General features: G+C 45.7%; 1 protein-coding gene across 1 annotated transcript in view; it reads right to left on the reverse strand.

Moving 5' to 3' along the window:
• Positions 1-17,103, reverse strand: part of LOC135086978 (plexin domain-containing protein 2-like) — a 66,631-nt gene continuing 49,528 nt past the window's right edge. The window contains exons 6-12 of the mRNA XM_063981832.1: positions 15,836-16,028; positions 11,633-11,839; positions 11,143-11,294; positions 9,866-9,938; positions 8,700-8,828; positions 6,880-7,109; positions 1-3,959 (exon numbers count right to left, since the gene is read on the reverse strand). Coding sequence (XP_063837902.1) covers positions 3,891-3,959; positions 6,880-7,109; positions 8,700-8,828; positions 9,866-9,938; positions 11,143-11,294; positions 11,633-11,839; positions 15,836-16,028 — 1,053 coding nt within the window. The 3' untranslated portion in view covers positions 1-3,890. The remainder of the gene's footprint in view (positions 3,960-6,879; positions 7,110-8,699; positions 8,829-9,865; positions 9,939-11,142; positions 11,295-11,632; positions 11,840-15,835; positions 16,029-17,103) is intronic.

A 17,103-nucleotide genomic window follows, 5' to 3' on the forward strand; every position in this document is an offset into this window, starting at 1 on the left:
TTTTATTCAACGGCACAATTTATTGTAGTCTTTTGATTTACATCTGGTCCCTAATAATACAAATTTATACATTATTTATTTCAATTGGTACACCAACAATAAAATACTTCAAAAGTTACATTACGAATAGCGGTGATTCGAATTGCACAGTAAGTACCAAAGTCAATCCAAACGCAAAAGATCGATTTATTTTAAGACGAATCATCTGAAGATTCATTTGCGAATCGCGCGAGCATAGGATGGAATGAAAATAAACAGCTCTCGCTCTTACATTATGACGGACGAGCGAGACAGCCGATACTTTTCAGTCCTATCCTGCGCCTGCGCCGCTTGTACATTACTTTCCGAAGTTCTTTGGTGTTTAATGTTCACAAGATCGAAATGATATTACATGAAAATTACAAATTAATTAAATACGACACTACAAAATAATATTTTATATATAATATCACCTATATTCGTATAAAATACCTTAACTAATTCAACCGAAGCATGATTCTGGTCAAGCGTGCACTCCGTACACTCAAATCCGTCATAGCTAGTCCCGTAAGGCAATTTTCTTAATAAATGTATTCAAAAAGAGCATTCAAAATGAATGATCATCGGATTACGTCATTACACTATAAACAACAATAATATTATCAAAACCTCATTAAAATTATCATCAATCACGATGCTTATTGATAGGGACGGACAAAACTATGCAATAATCGAAAATCTCATGCGACCCAGTGACATAGATATATAAATTATAAACATTTTGAAATATATATTTTTAAATGCTGCAGTACGCGCGCATAAGCAATATTTACTTTTATTGACCCACGGAACTTCAAGGCACTAATATTCATATTTATAATTTTCAGTTCATTCATAAAGTAATAATATAATTTTGTATAGAAAGATCATTAGTTCAATATTGACTTTTAAGACGCCGTTGATGTATGACGTACGCTTGGATATTAAAATTGGAAGTCAGCAGTCATTAAGTCGAGGTTACAGTCAACATCATAATTTTACAGAATCAGACTAAACTTGGGTTCTCGGCAATTGGATTTAAGGCTTGATTTCCTCCTACGCTGACGTCGGTCACCGATGTCAGCCTAAAAGGAAATCAAGCCTAAGTTTTATTGCATCAGAAAGTTTGATAGCTGCCTATGCATATTATGCTAGCTATACCTTCATTTGTCTTGAATTCGATATATTTCCAGCGGTAACAAACAAGATTGCGTTAGTTCTGGCTCGCATTTGATAAGGGAACTTGAATAGATACGGCCAAAAAGACGGCAGTCTCTGTTTCACCGAAAGAAAATGCAATGGACGAAACTTACAACAGTTGAGTTTAGACTATGCGTGCCAGAACCAACGCCACCGCAGAAATGTCTAGTCCGGGGTCACACCAGACGTAAACGTAAACTTACACATTAACTAACAAATATTCGCCAATAGCGTGGTTCGTAGTTGGTAGCAAACAAAATAATATTGAATAAAAAAATTACTGTTGCGTCTGCATGTGAACTCAGACCTATAGTCAATATTGAACTTTGTAGAAATGATTTGTTTGTTAACAAGCGTAAATAAATGATTACAAATATAAAAATGCAAAATATTTTTATAGAATATACATAGATTTAATCGATTTAAGTAGAGATCAAAAATTTTCTACATAATATATTAATATAATTTCACACATACGAACTATTGCACACTTACGAACGCACAGACTTGACCGCAGTTGTACATTGACCTTTAATCCCTACTCACGCTGCTGGTGGGCGCTCTAATACTTATATTAGTACGAGAGCCGACCGCAAATATTCATACCTCGATGAAGTGCACAATGGTATCCCATAAAAGTTCTGCTGAGTCCGGATCAAAGTGTCACCACGGCGAAACTTCGGTGCGAAAAATGGGGTGTTACTTTACCAATCTGATACCGAGATAATAGAAATTTACTGTTAGATACAGAAAACTAACTTATTGACAAATGTTACTAAATGAATACTTTACGGACATATACAATAAATTCTCTTAACTCTTAGAAGACTTAACGCAATTTTTCTTCGCCCTCCTGGTTTGAATGCAATGCAGCTTGCTGTGATTGCGTCACCTTTGTTGGATCCGACGAACTGAATCTGACTGAGGCTCTTATAGTTTTAAAATTAACCATATTATTTAAAAAATTGCGTTATGACTCTCATCTCTCTGCACTAAACTGCACCATTACTAATCAAACGAGCCCAAACTCGATGGGGTTGTCATTTTATAGCAGTTCCTATGGTGAGCTGCATGTCATCGTAATATTGCATTGTCACAGGGACAGGTGAAACTAAACAAAACTCACCTGTAGATATTTTTATCACACATAGAACTTCATAAGCCTTGGCAGACATATCGCACCATGAGAATAAAAGCGACTCATTTAAAAAGTAAGTACAAACAAAAGTAACAACCCTTTTTCCTCACCAAAAATACAGAATTATTCATACTAACCGGCAAGTTCCGTCGTGGCGACAATTTGATCCGGACTCAGCATAACTTTTATGAGATACAATAGTGCATTTCATCGCGGTATCAGATAGGTACGAAAATATGCGATCTGCTCTCGTACTATCTAAGCTGATTCAATAGAACTCGTCATTTATTACATTTGTAGTTGTGTCAAAAATAAAAAGTCATATTTGCATTAAATTTTTCGTACCACCGAAAAAAATGTTAATTGACATTTGACACAATGGTCGTATTTGTTAATTGACAAAACAAGACCGAGGGCAATTAAAAAGCAATTGTCATAAAATCATATTGTTAAAGTTTTATAGCATTATTTTTTCTATAAATGCCATTATGTTATTGACCCACCAGCGGCAAATCTTTCTATTCGCACACTTGTTCCTTTTCGACGTACCCAGATATGTTTTAATTGATTTCGTTGAAAATTAATATTAGTTTAATAAAATAAATGCCTAAATGGAATATGTATTGTTGAGGCACTATCATTTCACCCTCATTAAAGGTGTTTTTTGCGAGGAAGAGATAGCGGGCGGTGTGTACCGCGTGACAAAAAGGTATGAAGCAGACGAAAGCACCGGAGGCCAAAGGGGTTGGTGAGGCTTGATGTTCCCTAATGCAGCATAATTATCATCGACAGCCGGTTCAGAAACACTTTCTGCAGTAATTAGTGATATCCAAATTACTAGAGGAGGCTAGGGCTTGAAGCTTCCCTGACCAACAGGTCCGTAACCCGTACTTACAGGACCAGAACACGGGTCCACCCGAACCATCCAAGGCAGTTGGTAATTTCGTTATTAACCGACCAACTAGATGATTGAGTAATAAAAAATAGTATACTTTCATCTGCTGTATTCATACTGATTCGTCACACGTATTACGTTCATTTATACTAGTGAAAAATGATAACGAAGCACTTAACATAGGGTGATAAAAATCTTATATCGAAGGTGAGATTTTTTTTTACAAAATATGTTGGTACAGTAAAATTCAATAATCGTTACAAAATCGTGCATTTGGAATGGTTAAGGCTGGGTTGCACCATCTTACTTTAACTTTGACAAACGTCAAAAATCTGTCAAAACCCATACAAAAAGCACCGGTTATCGTTAAAGTTACGGTAAAAAATAGGTGGTGCAACTCGGCCTAAGACACGTTAGCACACACATTCTATTTTGAACTTCAATTAACAGTTACCATTAATTTATCAAGATTGACCTTTTAGAATTGTCTGCATTATGGTAGTAGATCGTAATTGTACACGGTGAAGGTAAATACTGAATATTATTTACCCGGTTGTGATCAGGTAATACCCAGTACTACGATATATAATTGAATATGGTTGAGTTTACCGTGGTCTGGGTACGCGACTGCGGCGTGCGTTACATGTGGATGGTGGCGGCGGTGTATCGCGCCTCGCCGCGGCGCCAGCTCCATTGCGATGGCCGGTACTGCGGACATAATACCACAATTAGGGCTCGATTCAACAGGTATTCATTCGGTTTTACATAATAAACTATGTGTAATAAAAGGTTAAGGTTAAGGACCGATGTATAAAAAGGTTGCTAGTTACTTTCTGAGATATCAGAGACCTGTGAGATCGAAAGTAGTAGTTTAAATACTTATCAGGGATTGGGACTTATCAGATTATTTAGTCCAAGCTGAAACAGGCTCTTAGTTAAGTTCTTACAACGTGTCTCAATAGCTTCTCTCTATTTTCAAAGTTCTTAAAACGCTGACGGCGCCGCCGACGGCTGAGTGGTTTCGTGCTGTGCTGTGGGTGTACCTTGATGAGCAGCTGGCCGCTGCGAGTGTACCTTGAGGAGCGGCTGGCCGCTGCGAGTGTGCGGGTGTACCTTGATGTGCGGCTGGCCGCTGCGAGTGTGCGAGTGTACCTTGATGAGCGGCTGGCCGCTGCGAGTGTGCGAGTGTACCTTGATGAGCGGCTGGCCGCTGCGAGTGTGCGAGTGTACCTTGATGAGCGGCTGGCCGCTGCGAGTGTGCGAGTGTACCTTGATGAGCGGCTGGCCGCTGCGAGTGTGCGAGTGTACCTTGATGAGCGGCTGGCCGCTGCGAGTGTGCGAGTGTACCTTGATGAGCGGCTGGCCGCTGCGAGTGTGCGAGTGTACCTTGATGAGCGGCTGGCCGCTGCGAGTGTGCGAGTGTACCTTGATGAGCGGCTGGCCGCTGCGAGTGTGCGAGTGTACCTTGATGAGCGTCTGGCCGCTGCGAGTGTGCGAGTGTACCTTGATGAGCGGCTGGCCGCTGCGAGTGTGCGAGTGTACCTTGATGAGCGGCTGGCCGCTGCGAGTGTGCGAGTGTACCTTGATGAGCGGCTGGCCGCTGCGAGTGTGCGAGTGTACCTTGATGAGCGGCTGGCCGCTGCGAGTGTGCGAGTGTACCTTGATGAGCGGCTGGCCGCTGCGAGTGTGCGAGTGTACCTTGATGAGCGGCTGGCCGCTGCGAGTGTGCGAGTGTACCTTGATGAGCGTCTGGCCGCTGCGAGTGTGCGAGTGTACCTTGATGAGCGGCTGGCCGCTGCGAGTGTACCTTGATGAGCGGCTGGCCGCTGCGAGTGTACCTTGATGAGCGGCTGGCCGCTGCGAGTGTACCTTGATGAGCGGCTGGCCGCTGCGAGTGTACCTTGATGAGCGGCTGGCCGCTGCGAGTGTACCTTGATGAGCGGCTGGCCGCTGCGAGTGTACCTTGATGAGCGGCTGGCCGCTGCGAGTGTACCTTGATGAGCGGCTGGCCGCTGCGAGTGTACCTTGATGAGCAGTTGGCCGCTGCGAGTGTACCTTGATGAGCAGCCGGCCGCTGCGAGTGTACCTTGATGAGCAGCTGGCCGCTGCGAGTGTACCTTGATGAGCAGCTGCCCGCTGCGAGTGTACCTTGATGAGCAGCTGGCCGCTGCGAGTGTACCTTGATGAGCAGCTGGCCGCTGCGAGTGTACCTTGATGAGCGGCTGGCCGCTGCGAGTGTACCTTGATGAGCGGCTGGCCGCTGCGAGTGTACCTTGATGAGCGGCTGGCCGCTGCGAGTGTACCTTGATGAGCGGCTGGCCGCTGCGAGTGTACCTTGATGAGCGGCTGGCCGCTGCGAGTGTACCTTGATGAGCAGCTGGCCGCTGCGAGTGTACCTTGATGAGCAGCCGGCCGCTGCGAGTGTACCTTGATGAGCAGCTGGCGGCTGCGAGTGTACCTTGATGAGCAGCTGGCCGCTGCGAGTGTACCTTGATGAGCAGCCGGCCGCTGCGAGTGTACCTTGATGAGCAGCCGGCCGCTGCGAGTGTACCTTGATGAGCAGCTGGCGGCTGCGAGTGTACCTTGATGAGCAGCTGGCCGCTGCGAGTGTACCTTGATGAGCAGCCGGCCGCTGCGAGTGTACCTTGATGAGCAGCCGGCCGCTGCGAGTGTACCTTGATGAGCAGCCGGCCGCTGCGAGTGTACCTTGATGAGCAGCTGGCGGCTGCGAGTGTACCTTGATGAGCAGCTGGCCGCTGCGAGTGTACCTTGATGAGCAGCCGGCCGCTGCGAGTGTACCTTGATGAGCAGCCGGCCGCTGCGAGTGTACCTTGATGAGCAGCTGGCGGCTGCGAGTGTACCTTGATGAGCAGCTGGCCGCTGAGAGTGTACGAGTGTACCTTGATGAGCGGCTGGCCGCTGCGAGTGTGCGGGTGTACCTTGATGAGCAACCCAGAAGCCTGCCTGAAGCAGAACTTGGCGTAGGTTAGGTTAGGTAGGGGCTGTGGTAGAGAAAGCTTTGTCCGGAAACCCACAGTCTCCTCCCACTTATGGCGAGTGACGGAGCACCGGGGTCTTTTTAGTGGGTATGCCCCGTCCTTCTGACTTGGTGAGCCCCACATAACCTACCCTGTCCCCGCAGGGTAGGTATGCGATTCAACGCATTTTTTCCCCGTAAAAAAAAAGGTTAGGTGACCCCCCGATCCCGAAACCTCCGAGGCTCCTCGATTGGCTCAGTGTGCTCCGAATACGATCTGTGGGACGGCTGGCATACCTCAAAGGTGATGAGGCGATGGTCAGAAGTGCTGGCCTCCACTCTCCATTTGGAGATGCGTACTCCTCTTGTGGACAAAGTGAGGTCCACGTTTGACTCACCATTAGCAGTGCTAAATGTAGCAGGTTGGTCACTTGTGTTGTGCAGTAAAGCCCGGTCCGTGAGCACGTAGAATCCCGTCCAATGACCCCAAGCTACCCATCCCTATCGCTCGCGCGTAATTGCGACGGGCGCCCGCAGTGAGTGTGCGAGCGCGACAGCAACATAATTACGCGCGAGCGATAGTGATGGGTAGCTTGGGGTCATTGGACGGGATTCTACGTGCTCACGGACCAGGCTTTAGCAGTTCAGTACCTTGATGAGCAGCTGCCCGCTGCGAGTGTGCGGGTTCTTGAAGGCGTACAGCGTCCAGGCGGCGAGCGCGCAAACGATCGTGACCACGAGAATGGCGCTGACGGCGCCGCCGATGGCCGAGTGCGTGTCTTCGTCCTTCGCCGGCTCGCGAACCGGCGCCATGAAGGGAGAATTCTCGGCGCCGCTTTTCGGCGGCGGCAGCTTGGGGGTAGACGGCTCGTTTGCAGGCACTGGGGATTTAATATAAATCAAATGCAAAGCTTGTCAAACGACAATTTACCATTTTTACCAAGAAACTGTTTATACAGGGTGTTTCCTGTAAGGTGTCAAGCAGGCGCGGGGTGATAGGTGAGGATACTAAGGTGTGGATACTTATCGATTAACCCCCATGTAATTTGAAAAAGTTACAGAATTTATGTTAACTCCTAAATTGACGCCTTACAGGAAACATGCGCTGAGTTCGAAACTCAGTGTCGCATTAGAAATTCACACAGACAAAGTAATCAAAATAATGTGCTCATTATCCACTGCGGTATCAGTACTCAACGATCGAATAATCTTTAGCACTACACAAGCAATGTTTACATTATGACGTCGCTGCTGTCATCATTGCTTTCACGAGCAATGTGTTCTGTTTTTGGGCATATTGCTGCGACACCGGCCACGCCCCCTTGTCACATCTCCCTTCTTCTTCTTTTCGTGTCGACAACAAACCTACACACTGTCAGCCCAAAACTCCGCCACAAGAGTGGCGTTGTCAGCAGCACTCATCAAATCCTCCTGAGTGCAGTTGCTTGGGCACTCAGGGCACGACATCAGGTGCTTCATCGACTGGGGAGCAAAACCGCACCTGCACATCTCCCTTTAGTTTCTGTGATCTGTGGGAAACACCCAGTATAATAGAAGTGGAGAGGGCTATGCTTGGTGTTTCTTTGCGAGATCGAATCAGAAATGAGGAAATCCGTAAACGAACTAAAGTCGCTGACATAGCCCGACGGATTAGCAAGCTGAAGTGGCAATGGGCAGGGCACATAGTACGCAGAACTGACGGCTGATGGGGCAGCAAGGTTCTGGAATGGAGGCCGCGTACCGGAAGGCGCAGCGTGGGACGTCCACCTACAAGGAGGACCGACGACATCGTAAAGGTAGCAGGGAAGCGCTGGACGCAGGCCGCTACCAATCGATCAACGTGGAAAGCACTAGGGGAGGCCTATGTTCAGCCATTCTGGGAGTGGGTAGTCAATGCGAAAAAACGCTCAACGGTTGGAATGTGCAGGTGTCAAAATGTCCATACGGACCGGCTGTTAGTGTGGCAAAAAGTATGAACGTCAAAAAGTCCCAGTGTCAAAATGTACATTATTACCATGGTTACAATGGTTTAGTGACAAATGGTACACATCACAAAATACAAGTACAACAAAAGGTGTGATAGATAAAATGATCAACTGATATATTTGTGCTCATGATTAAATTAATAAAATTAAATGTCAAAATGTTCAATGTTCTTGTAGTCCAGTCATAGAGTTTTTTTTTGACATTTTTACCTTGATGCATTTAAGCACGTATTCACGTTAGCTATTATACAATAAGACGCTTGTTCGAATAAACCCGAAGACATTTTAACTTCAGATCATTTTAACCATTGCTCATTTCGACGTTCATACTTTTTGCCACACTAACAGCCGGTCCGTATGGACATTTTGACACCCGCACATTCAAACCGTTGAGCGTTTTTTCGCATTGACTACCCACTCCCAGAATGTGTTCAGCAGTGGACGTCCTATGGCTGACATGATGATGATGATGAGAGGTATACTCACGCGTGTTGACGACAGCCTGGTGGCGGCCGCTGGATTGCGCGTCGGTGACGTAGGTCGACCCGTCTTGCGCGGGCGCCGGCGCGCTCGCTGGGCACATGCTTGCGTTCGTGAACAGCGACTTGTCGCAATCTGAGGCGGGACACGATTGGTTACTCTTTAACCTTTTCAACGCCAATGACCGTAATGACATAAGTGGGCTGAGTGTGTTTAAAAAATGTATGAAAATTTTAATTTTTGAACGTTTCCCGCTAAGGGCGCAGTACAATCCGTCATACATTTAGAGTAGGCGCACGCCGTTGATTTTTAGTTGGCCGATAGTTGTGCCCGATTTTAAGAGTAGGCGCACACTGTTGATTTTTAGTTGGCCGACAGTTGTGCCCGATTTTAATTTGTATGAAGAATCGGCCAGATCGAATCGGCGTAGTGTGCGCACTCCCATACATGCCCATACTGATCAACTGCCCGACTAAACTATCGGCCGACGAAAAATCAACGGTGTGCGCCTACTCTTAATGTCATTTTTTGACGCGCTCACTAGTGAGAGCGTTTGATGTAAACTCACACTAGGCCCTCAGGTTGACCGCCAACGACGGATTAATCCGCCTTAAAAATGATGTCAGTAATAGGCTAATTGAGTATTATGTAAACTGAATAATAATGAATACAATTAAATATTGATATCATTATTTATCAAGCGTGGCGTCAGAGTGATGGTTTTTGTATTTGACGTGGCGCTGAAAAGGTTAATACTTTAGTCAAACCCTCAGGGCAGAAACTGCGTTATGCGGGCGCCCGCGCGGTTTCATACAAAGTGCCCGACTTTCATATGAAACCGGTTTTAGACCTAAGGCCTATGTGCACTTCATTTTTAAACGCGTCGACGACGCGTGTTTGTAGCGATACAGACGCGTGTGTGTGTATCGTTCCGAATTCCAACTTTGCGACCTCTTGTGATTGCCGCGTTCGCCACCATATTGGAAAATTAATTATGCAGAAACAAATAAGACAAAATTTCCTGCATTTGATGATTACATAACTGTTTTGTGAAATCAATAGTTTAGGAGCAGGAGCATGTATGGCCTGCTTTGCACAGAGCCGTTCGATTAAATATTCAAAATACGCAAATGCGTAACTACGCGCAACTAAATAGAAGCAAAAGCACTTACTTCTGAGCTGCCAATCTTGCTTGTTGCGATCCGTGCCACTCGAGCATTTCATAAGATTTTCACACCACGAACACTGCAAACAAACATATCTAAGTTAGAGGATGCATCTCTTTAAATACGACATAGGGAAGGAGGCTAAAGTCTAAACTATCGCGATCAGTAGACACGCACGAAAGAAAACGACCACGTGACAGCTTCATTTAAACGAAGGTCAGGCACCTAATGCAGATCAAAAAAACCTAAGCCAGAACACAGAAGACCACGAGCACAGATGGCACGTGCTTTAACGGCACGTGGTTTTCATAAAGACCGGTCTTCTATAGATTAGGCAAGAGCACAAATTTTCATAAGGCGTGCATTAAAAGCGATGACAATTGAAAATTACCTAAAAATAAACGTGCGAAATCGGATGGAAAAAGCAGTGATGAAATTTGAAGGTAGTACAAAAATCTAGCTTTACAAATAATTCTAGAAGTTATTCATGCACGTGTTCATTAAAGAATGCGGTTCTACAAAAAGAGGCAGCGCCGTCAGCCGCAGCACCGTGTAGTTTTCGATCATTGAGGTACTCACGTCGAAGCCGTTGTTGTGGTTGAGGTACTCACGTCGAAGCCGGTGTTGTGGTTGAGGTACTCACGTCGAAGCCGGTGTTGTGGTTGAGGTACTCACGTCGAAGCCGGTGTTGTGGTTGAGGTACTCACGTCGAAGCCGGTGTTGTGGTTGAGGTACTCACGTCGAAGCCGGTGTTGTGGTTGAGGTACTCACGTCGAAGCCGGTGTTGTGGTTGAGGTACTCACGTCGAAGCCGGTGTTGTGGTTGAGGCACTCACGTCGAAGCCGGTGTTGTGGTTGAGGCACTCACGTCGAAGCCGGTGTTGTGGTTGAGGCACTCACGTCGAAGCCGGTGTTGTGGTTGAGGCACTCACGTCGAAGCCGGTGTTGTGGTTGAGGCACTCACGTCGAAGCCGGTGTTGTGGTTGAGGCACTCACGTCGAAGCCGGTGTTGTGGTTGAGGCACTCACGTCGAAGCCGGTGTTGTGGTTGAGGCACTCACGTCGAAGCCGGTGTTGTGGTTGAGGCACTCACGTCGAAGCCGGTGTTGTGGTTGAGGTACTCACGTCGAAGCCGGTGTTGTGGTTGAGGTACTCACGTCGAAGCTGGTGTTGTGGTTGAGGTACTCACGTCGAAGCCGGTGTTGTGGTTGAGGTACTCACATCGAAGCTGGTGTTGTGGTTGAGGTACTCACGTCGAAGCCGGTGTTGTGGTTGAGGTACTCACGTCGAAACTGGTGTTGTGGTTGAGGCAGCCGTCGCAGGTGCTGTACTGGAGGCAGGTGGGCAGCGCTGTCAGTCGCAGCACAGTGTTGTTGCCGATCTCGTAGTGCTTGAACGTGACGCGGTGGTACTCGTAGATGGTCTTGCGGCGGACGTCTAAAGAACATATTTTGTTTGTAACACACTTTATCTGTACTCGGAATAGTAGGGTACAACAAACTAGAAGTTAGACGGGATCTAAGCCTGGCTACGTATTTGTTCAAATTAGTACGGGGCGGTTATGCAACCAGGTCATACTGCAGTCGATAAGGCTTTGTGTGCCGGACCGGTACGTATGGACGTACATTTTTCACAGCTTCAAGGGATGCTATTTGACGTTAATTACGAGCTGATACAGACAGAAAGAAGGACAGAAAAATGATACTGGGAGTACAATTTTTTCTTCTGAGTGGTAACGAAACCCTAAAAAGGGATTGGGAAGGAGTGGTACTCACAGAATATGACCCTATCAGTGAGATAGGCGTCGCTGATTCCAATCTTGACAGGATGCGCCGAGTCGTCGATGTCTTGCACGCGAAGTGGAATGGCCTTGTATGCAAACACTATATCCCCGTTCTTGTACAACGTCACGGCGAATGTAAACGGCTTGTCTGGACTCTCACGCAGCGTAACGTTCTCCCAGAAGGCAGTGAATTTCTCCCCTGTGGACAAGGTGATTGGGTTTATAGTTGCTTGCTAGAATGATCACTGCATTAGGATAGACATCGTCATCATATCAAATCAAATATATTTTATACAATTTAGACCACTGGTGGCACTTATGAACGTCAAATATAGTAAATAAAAAAAAAAGTAGCCCTTATGGGGCACTTTACATGTCTCCTTATCTTTTGGGTCCTACCACCGCTTCGAGACAAACATATGGCAAGTGCTGAGAAGAAACGCCGGAATAAACTCAGTCATCATCATCATCTCAGCCATAGGACGTCCACTGCTGAACATAGGCCCCCCCAATGCTTTCCATGTTGCCCGGTTGGTAGCGGCCTGCGTCCAGCGCCTTTCTGCTACCTTTGCGATGTCATCGGTCCACCTTGTGGGAGGACATCAAATGCTGCGTTTTCCGGTACGCAATTAGGATAGACATACTGTTCCAACAACTCAACCAAAGTCAAAATTTATAGTGCTTACAAATCGTCAAATATTTTGCTCTTAAGGAGCCTCTACATGTCTAATAATCTTTATACCCTACCAGGGCCTCGAGACCAACATTTGGCAAGAGCTGAGAAGAAGTCAAACCATTTTATTAAGTGTCTATAGAATTAAAAAAGTTATGTTCGACTAAGTTACATGCACTAAATAATTTGAATTTACTAAAAAAATAGCTTAATTAGTAAGCGACTCTATTCCTACTTTTTTCAATACTCAATCGTTTATTGCATGACCACATTAGCACATTCACATTAGGTCTTACAATTTAGACAAACAATAAGTTGTAACTAACTAAGAGTACAGAATATAATAATTCACTGTTTATTTTATTCAACGAAAAAATTGAAACATTTATTGTAAAGGGTAAACACAAATCACCTACAGTCATCAGTCATTAAAATAAAATTGGTTCATAAAAATTCATAAAATTAAAATAAAAATAAAAATTAAAATAAACGTGACTTGATATCAACGCATCACAATAATTATATAGGTTATCAGATCTATGTCAAATATAATCCAAAATGTTGAAATTTCCAGAAATGGTTACGCTTTTCCGAATAAAACATATCCAAACCCATATCAGTGCATTTACTATTTACGGTCTAACAATATGTTACGGACAAACTAACTCCTGGTATGTTATTAGTTAGGCAGTGCATTATTAGCTATCATGGCGATAGTATCAATTTGGGTTGGTAACAACACTTTGTCCATTACATTTTATGCCACTGTGATGGGTCCTACCAAGAATGCGGCGGTCCAATTGCAGTTCGTTGAACTATTGGACTGCCAATTTAGTATTGATGGGTATGCCAGCGTAATCAATAGCTGTGCGCCGCAAATTGAGTTTGCTATCGTGTAGCAAAGGATTGGCGAGGCCGCATTTTATTCGATAAATTCATACAATAATTCGAACACTACAGGGTGTTGATTTCAATCCTCGCCATATTTATTTAGATGATCTATTATCTACACTTCTACACTAATATTATAAAGAGGAAAACTTTGTTTGTTTGTTTGGTTGTAATGAATAGGCTCTGTGGTGGACTGCAGTGGACTGTATGCGTTTGTGTGTGTTCGAGAGCGCTGACCGGACGATGATGACTGCCGTTGAGAGCTTGCCCTTACTATGTCAGGCGTAGTGGGTGCTACTTGCAGGAATAAAACCACTATTTCACTTGCTGAGACTTCTCGCGTTTATTATTCGCTTCCTTTTCTCAGTTCTTGCTTCTTCAGATCACTTGTTGCTTGCTCAACTTTAGGCTCAAAAACTATTGGACCGTTTTTAAAAATTCTTTCACCATTCGAAAGCTACATTATCCACGAGTAACATAGGCTAAATTTTATTTTAGAAAATAACAGGGTTCCGTAAAATATGTAGATAATGTAGTCCACGCGCGCGAAGCCGCGGGCGGAAAGCTAGTAACTTATATAAACGAATTTTCCACCACCAAGCTTATAGCAGAAAAAAAGAGGAATAAATTCCATGAGCGATTATTATTAATTTAGATTATTTTTTCCGTTTTAGTACAACTGCATTTTAGAATAAAAGCTTGTTTTTAAAAACAGTTTTTTTTTCTTGGCGCTTGTGCTAAAAGCAGTGGTGTTGTCGAAAAAAACACGAACGGAAATATTAATGTCTCCACATGAAAATTATACCATTCATCAGACAATTCGCTCCACATAGCACTAAAATGTATATGTGTATTTACACACTGAATTATGTATTTGAACACATGTTTTCACGGCCAATTTAGTAGGTAGCATAATACTTTTTACTTTAAAAATACGCTCGTATGAAATACAACGAAACGCTTGAGTAACCTCGTAGCAAATAGCAATAATCATGTTATTACGTAATAATATGTATTACAAACAACTGTATGATACTTTACGAGGCGTCAAGCAGTAATTTATAAAATAGGAACAATTTTCATTATTTATAAGTATACTTACATTGTTTCATTGTTATATGAAATGGGACGCGGTAAATTGTAAATACATACGATGAAAATATTATTTACTTTCTGTGAGAATTCATACTCCCACATATTTAAAACTTTAAGGTGTCTTCAAGGATGTGCCTATATACCGAATGTATAATATGGGGCAGCAAACAAGGCTCAACGTAAGAACTCACGCCCGTATTCACAAACGTTACTATGAGGTCTCACAGTGCGCGTGGATGCACATGGTGACACATGAACCAATCACAGAGCTCTATTCAACGCTGTGCGTTCGATTTGCTGCTTCACTTAAGCAAGTATCGTTTGTGAATACGGGCGTCAGTCAGTACAGCAGCTTTACAGTGAATTCATGTTCACTCTACAGTCAATATTATAGCTTCACATCGACAGTTCGACAAGGGTGCTGTTATTCACTAGCTAATAAGCTTTGACAGCATAGTTGCGCCTACAAAGTTAGTTCCCGCCCGTGATTACCGTGATATTGTGTATGCAAGATGGGCCCGCCCGTGGCTGCCGTGATGTTCTGTATGCAGTCACTCGCGACGTGTGCCTGTAGACAGCGACTCACCGTCGTCCGACAGCTTGACGATGCCGTCGTTGTTGAGCGAGGTGTCGAAGTTGGCCATGAGCGGCGCGATGTACTGCGTGGCGGCCAGCCAGGCGTGCGTGTGCTCGCCCGTGAAGATGAGCCCGCCCGTGGCTTCCGTGATGTTCTGTATGCAGTCACTAGCGACGTGTGCCTGTGGACAGCGACTCACCGTCGTCCGACAGCTTGACGATGCTGTCGTTGTTGAGCGAGGTGTCGAAGTTGGCCATGAGCGGCGCGATGTACTGCGTGGCGGCCAGCCAGGCGTGCGTGTGCTCGCCCGTGAAGATGAGCCCGCCCGTGGCTGCCGTGATGTTCTGTATGCAGTCACTCGCGACGTGTGCCTGTGGACAGCGACTCACCGTCGTCCGACAGCTTGACGATGCTGTCGTTGTTGAGCGAGGTGTCGAAGTTGGCCATGAGCGGCGCGATGTACTGCGTGGCGGCCAGCCAGGCGTGCGTGTGCTCGCCCGTGAAGATGAGCCCGCCCGTGGCTGCCGTGATGTTCTGTATGCAGTCACTCGCGACGTGTGCCTGTGGACAGCGACTCACCGTCGTCCGACAGCTTGACGATGCTGTCGTTGTTGAGCGAGGTGTCGAAGTTGGCCATGAGCGGCGCGATGTACTGCGTGGCGGCCAGCCAGGCGTGCGTGTGCTCGCCCGTGAAGATGAGCCCGCCCGTGGCTGCCGTGATGTTCTGTATGCAGTCACTCGCGACGTGTGCCTGTAGACAGCGACTCACCGTCGTCCGACAGCTTGACGATGCTGTCGTTGTTGAGCGAGGTGTCGAAGTTGGCCATGAGCGGCGCGATGTACTGCGTGGCGGCCAGCCAGGCGTGCGTGTGCTCGCCCGTGAAGATGAGCCCGCCCGTGGCTGCCGTGATGTTCTGTATGCAGTCACTCGCGACGTGTGCCTGTATGCAGCGACTCACCGTCGTCCGACAGCTTGACGATGCTGTCGTTGTTGAGCGAGGTGTCGAAGTTAGCCATGAGCGGCGCGATGTACTGCGTGGCGGCCAGCCAGGCGTGCGTGTGCTCGCCCGTGAAGATGAACCCGCCTGTGGCTACCGTGATGTTCTGGATCCAGTTGCCGTAGAACGGGAATTGGAAGCTGAGCTGCACCGTCTGCGGATAAGGGAAAACATTGGCTTGTTAGCTTAAGCTCATTCGTCGACTTTCTTTTTAGCCAAATGACGTCCACAGCTAGACAAAGCGATAAGGCGATTATCACACTGCACCGCGCTCCGCCGCGGTCCGCGTGGCTACATATAAAGAATTCCGCGCGCAGACGCGTTGTCAGTGTGTTGTGCCGCGCGTGTTTTCTATACAAACTGAGGTATTTGCATACAATGATTAAATCTGTCGTCCCGCGTACCGCGGCGGAGCGCGGTGCAGTGTAATCGCCTAACGTCGCCACTCGATAACTTTTCTGCTCATTACGAAGAAGTTATTATTCATCATCAGGTCAGTCAGGTCCTTTAGTTTCCACTACAGGAGGATGACAAACCGCAAAAATACTTGTTATTAGGCTCTGTCATTTGCACAACATCAGATTAGTAAGTAGCAGATAATGGGAGTAATATGCATAGGGTAGGTACGAGTACACACCCACTTTGAATTCTTCTTCTTGATGTACAGACATAATATGTTTTTATCTTTACCATACATTTTTATTTTTATTGATAGTGACAGCACTTACCGCTAAAAGAACGCCATTTTTTTTTGCTATTGCGCTGGCGCTATTTTTCCGACAGGCGCCCCCATTTATTATTGTTTGATTTGAATTTATTTCATAATTTTTGTTCCTAATTTATCGACTACAACGCCCCCTATTGCGCGCCCTTATTGCCAGTAGACTGACCTAGCTCACTGTGACATCAGATTGTAACTCGCCTTTAAACCTGTCTGACACTGTCTGATCAAATTGTCTCGACCACAGGTCTCGACCAGAAGGGCCCGCAACACTCATCACGCATTGGTTCCCGCGAAAACCAGCTTCTCGGCATGACGTTTGTGTCATGTCGCATATTATTTTATTTATTGTTTATGTTTACAAGAGTAAAGCAAGAGCTTTGTATACCATATATTGTGCTGAATAAAGAGATTCTTATTCTTATTTTACAGTTATGCTGAACTATTTAAGCTCAGTGTCCAGTTTGGTATGACGTACAAGGTACACAGCAGAGTGTGCCTTTGTTTT

Source organism: Ostrinia nubilalis, chromosome Z (genome assembly GCF_963855985.1).
Source record: "Ostrinia nubilalis chromosome Z, ilOstNubi1.1, whole genome shotgun sequence".
NCBI classification, from domain to species: Eukaryota; Metazoa; Arthropoda; class Insecta; order Lepidoptera; family Crambidae; genus Ostrinia; species Ostrinia nubilalis.